The 2,482-nt window shown below is 40.8% G+C and overlaps 1 protein-coding gene across 2 annotated transcripts in view; it reads left to right on the forward strand.

Moving 5' to 3' along the window:
- RIN3 (Ras and Rab interactor 3) overlaps nucleotides 1-2,012 on the forward strand; it is a 65,616-nt gene extending 63,604 nt beyond the window's left edge. For both annotated transcript variants that reach the window (XM_031066335.1, XM_031066337.1), the window contains exon 10: nucleotides 817-2,012. In XM_031066335.1, the coding sequence (XP_030922195.1) occupies nucleotides 817-1,125 (309 nt within the window). In that variant the 3' untranslated portion in view covers nucleotides 1,126-2,012. The remainder of the gene's footprint in view (nucleotides 1-816) is intronic.
- The last annotated feature ends 470 nt before the right edge of the window (nucleotides 2,013-2,482 follow it).

A 2,482-nucleotide genomic window follows, 5' to 3' on the forward strand; every position in this document is an offset into this window, starting at 1 on the left:
GCTGATATTTTCAGCAGGCCTCTGTCCATCCTTCTGCCTGCCTCAATCCACTGCAGTGATACTCCTTAAATGTAGTTTGGAAGCCCATAGTCCATGCATTTGAAAATCCCCCTTCTGCCAGGGGACCTCATTATTTTCTGAACAAAATGGGATTTGTTTTGGAGTTCACAGATGCAAATTAAACACACAGGTTCCACTGTGACCAAAAGCTCTCTGGAGTCTGTTCCTTATGTGTTTGGCAAGATGAAAGCTGTCACAACAGTTGTTACTGCCTGAAACAGGATAGAAGTAAATCAGCCTTCTCAGCATAACTTCTGCTATTTCCTTACTGATGGAAGGAAGTTCAGAGGACACACTTTCAAGATGCTGTTTGGGTGATTGTGAAGTTGCAAGGCCACCACACTGCTAACCCTATCCCATTTCTGGGAAACAGGAGGTTTTCAGGCCAGATCTCTGACATTTCTGGTCTGTTTTTCTTGTCTGTCACTTCTTTGCAAACCCTTTTTTCAGGAGCTGCAAAAAGATGGGTGAATGAACCATTGCAGATCATTCTCTATGGATATTCAGTAAAATCAGGAAAAAGTGCTTTAACTTCAGTGTCTTTATGGTGCTAATTATTTGGTAAAGTGCTTATTAAAGTATTTGCTGATTCAGAGTCTGACAGAGGGAAGAAAGGAGAGAACAACTAGGACATTGGAGAATGACTGGAGGATATTTGGGAGCTCTAGGCAGCTAGCGCTTTGTGATTGAATTCTTCCTCCTTCAGTCCTAGGTTACTGTGTTAACTGCAAGGTCTCTCCTCATGTTTCTCTTCAGGATTTCATCTGTATCTCCTTTCTGGAAATCAGTGGTCAATCGAGGACACTTGCTTCCCGTCGCGATACCACAGCTGAGCAGCTGAGCCAGCAGTGTGCTGAGAAGTTTGAAGTGTCCCAACCCAAGGACTATGGACTCTTTGTTTATGTTGATGACCAGTGGCTGCAGCTGGACAAAGATGCCCTTCCACACCATATCAAAGCCTCCCTTCTGAAGAGCGAAACCAAGAAAGATTTCCATTTTCTTTATAAACCAATTGACCACAAAACCCCAGCAGTTGCAATTGTCAAAGAGTCAGACTTTTCCTAAGGGCCATGCTGCTTTTTTTCTGTCTTTGCTGTCATCCTGGAAGAGCTGGATAGTTTACCTTGTAAGATCCTCTGGTATCTGCAGACCTTGGAAGTTCTCTGGAGTGTGGTCTTCAACAGAGGGCAGATGGGCTAATGGTAGATGGTGTCTGAACACACGGCATTTCTTGGTAGAGGTCATTTGCAGAAGTAAAAGGAGCATTCAGGAGAACACTCATCCTCTGGAAAACTTGAAGTATCAAGCCTCAGAACCTCTCAGCTGCAACCAGCCAATGCTGCAGTATGTAAATGAACAGAAGAGAAAATCCAGAGATCTTGCAAAAAGGTGGACATTTACTTTATAATAAATGATGTCAGGTGTGAATCACATCTGTGCACAAGGCCTTTGAAAGGCCTGCATGCACCTCAAACTATTTGGAGGTAAGACTGTGTTTGTGCTTTATGATATCTGTTCACCCAGTTTGAATAAACTGGGTCTTGTCTGATGTATTCAGTGGCATAGGGTTGCCACCTGTAGCAGAGCTCCATCTCTGTCTTGCTGTCAACAACATGTCTTTGCCTTTGAAATCCACATAATTACAAACAGTGCATGACCTGTACTTTCACTAAGAATATATTTTTTGCCTTCTATCTGTCACTCAAACCAGGTAGCATAGGCATTTTCATCAATGTATTTTTCCTAAAGATTCAAAGTCTTCACCATCAGTTTTACATGTACAGCAGTTTTATTCACATTGGTTGTTTCTCAGTGTCTGGTTAATTGTATATTTATTTTAATGTGTGATACGGTGCAATTATTTTAAAATAAGCCTTTGTAAAGAACTTAATAATTTGCCCAGTGTATCAAACCAGATTAAAATTTGAAAGTCAAAAGGAATTAGAATTAAATACCAATCCCTTTTTACATGGATGTCATTTTCACAAGTGTTATCCTAGCTGTAATTCCCACCAGGTTATTACTTTAATAAATTCAGGCTGTTGCAGAATGAACTTTCTAATTCTACTTTCTATGTGTGCTTTAAGTCATTCAGTCATTGCAGACTTAAATTTCCCTGAACAAATTCCCACAGAATATATTGAATCAATGCAAAAATGCATTTCACTGAATTTGAAAACAATTTTTCAGGATTGAATAATGGAAACAGGAGCCTTAGTTGCAAGACAGGTCTATGTCTTCTGGGTGTCTTCACACAGGCAAGATTCCCACTGCAAATGCAAAATACTGGGTTGTCTGCATGCAGGAAGACAGTAACCTCCACTGCAGCTCCACCAGCTTGGAATCAGCAAAGCTGATAAGCAAAGCTCTGATTGCAAAAAGGTGTATAACTCAGACTTGCTATTGTTTCCTCCCAATAACA

Source organism: Geospiza fortis, unplaced genomic scaffold, assembly GCF_000277835.1.
Source record: "Geospiza fortis unplaced genomic scaffold, GeoFor_1.0 scaffold23, whole genome shotgun sequence".
Lineage (NCBI taxonomy): Eukaryota > Metazoa > Chordata > Aves > Passeriformes > Thraupidae > Geospiza > Geospiza fortis.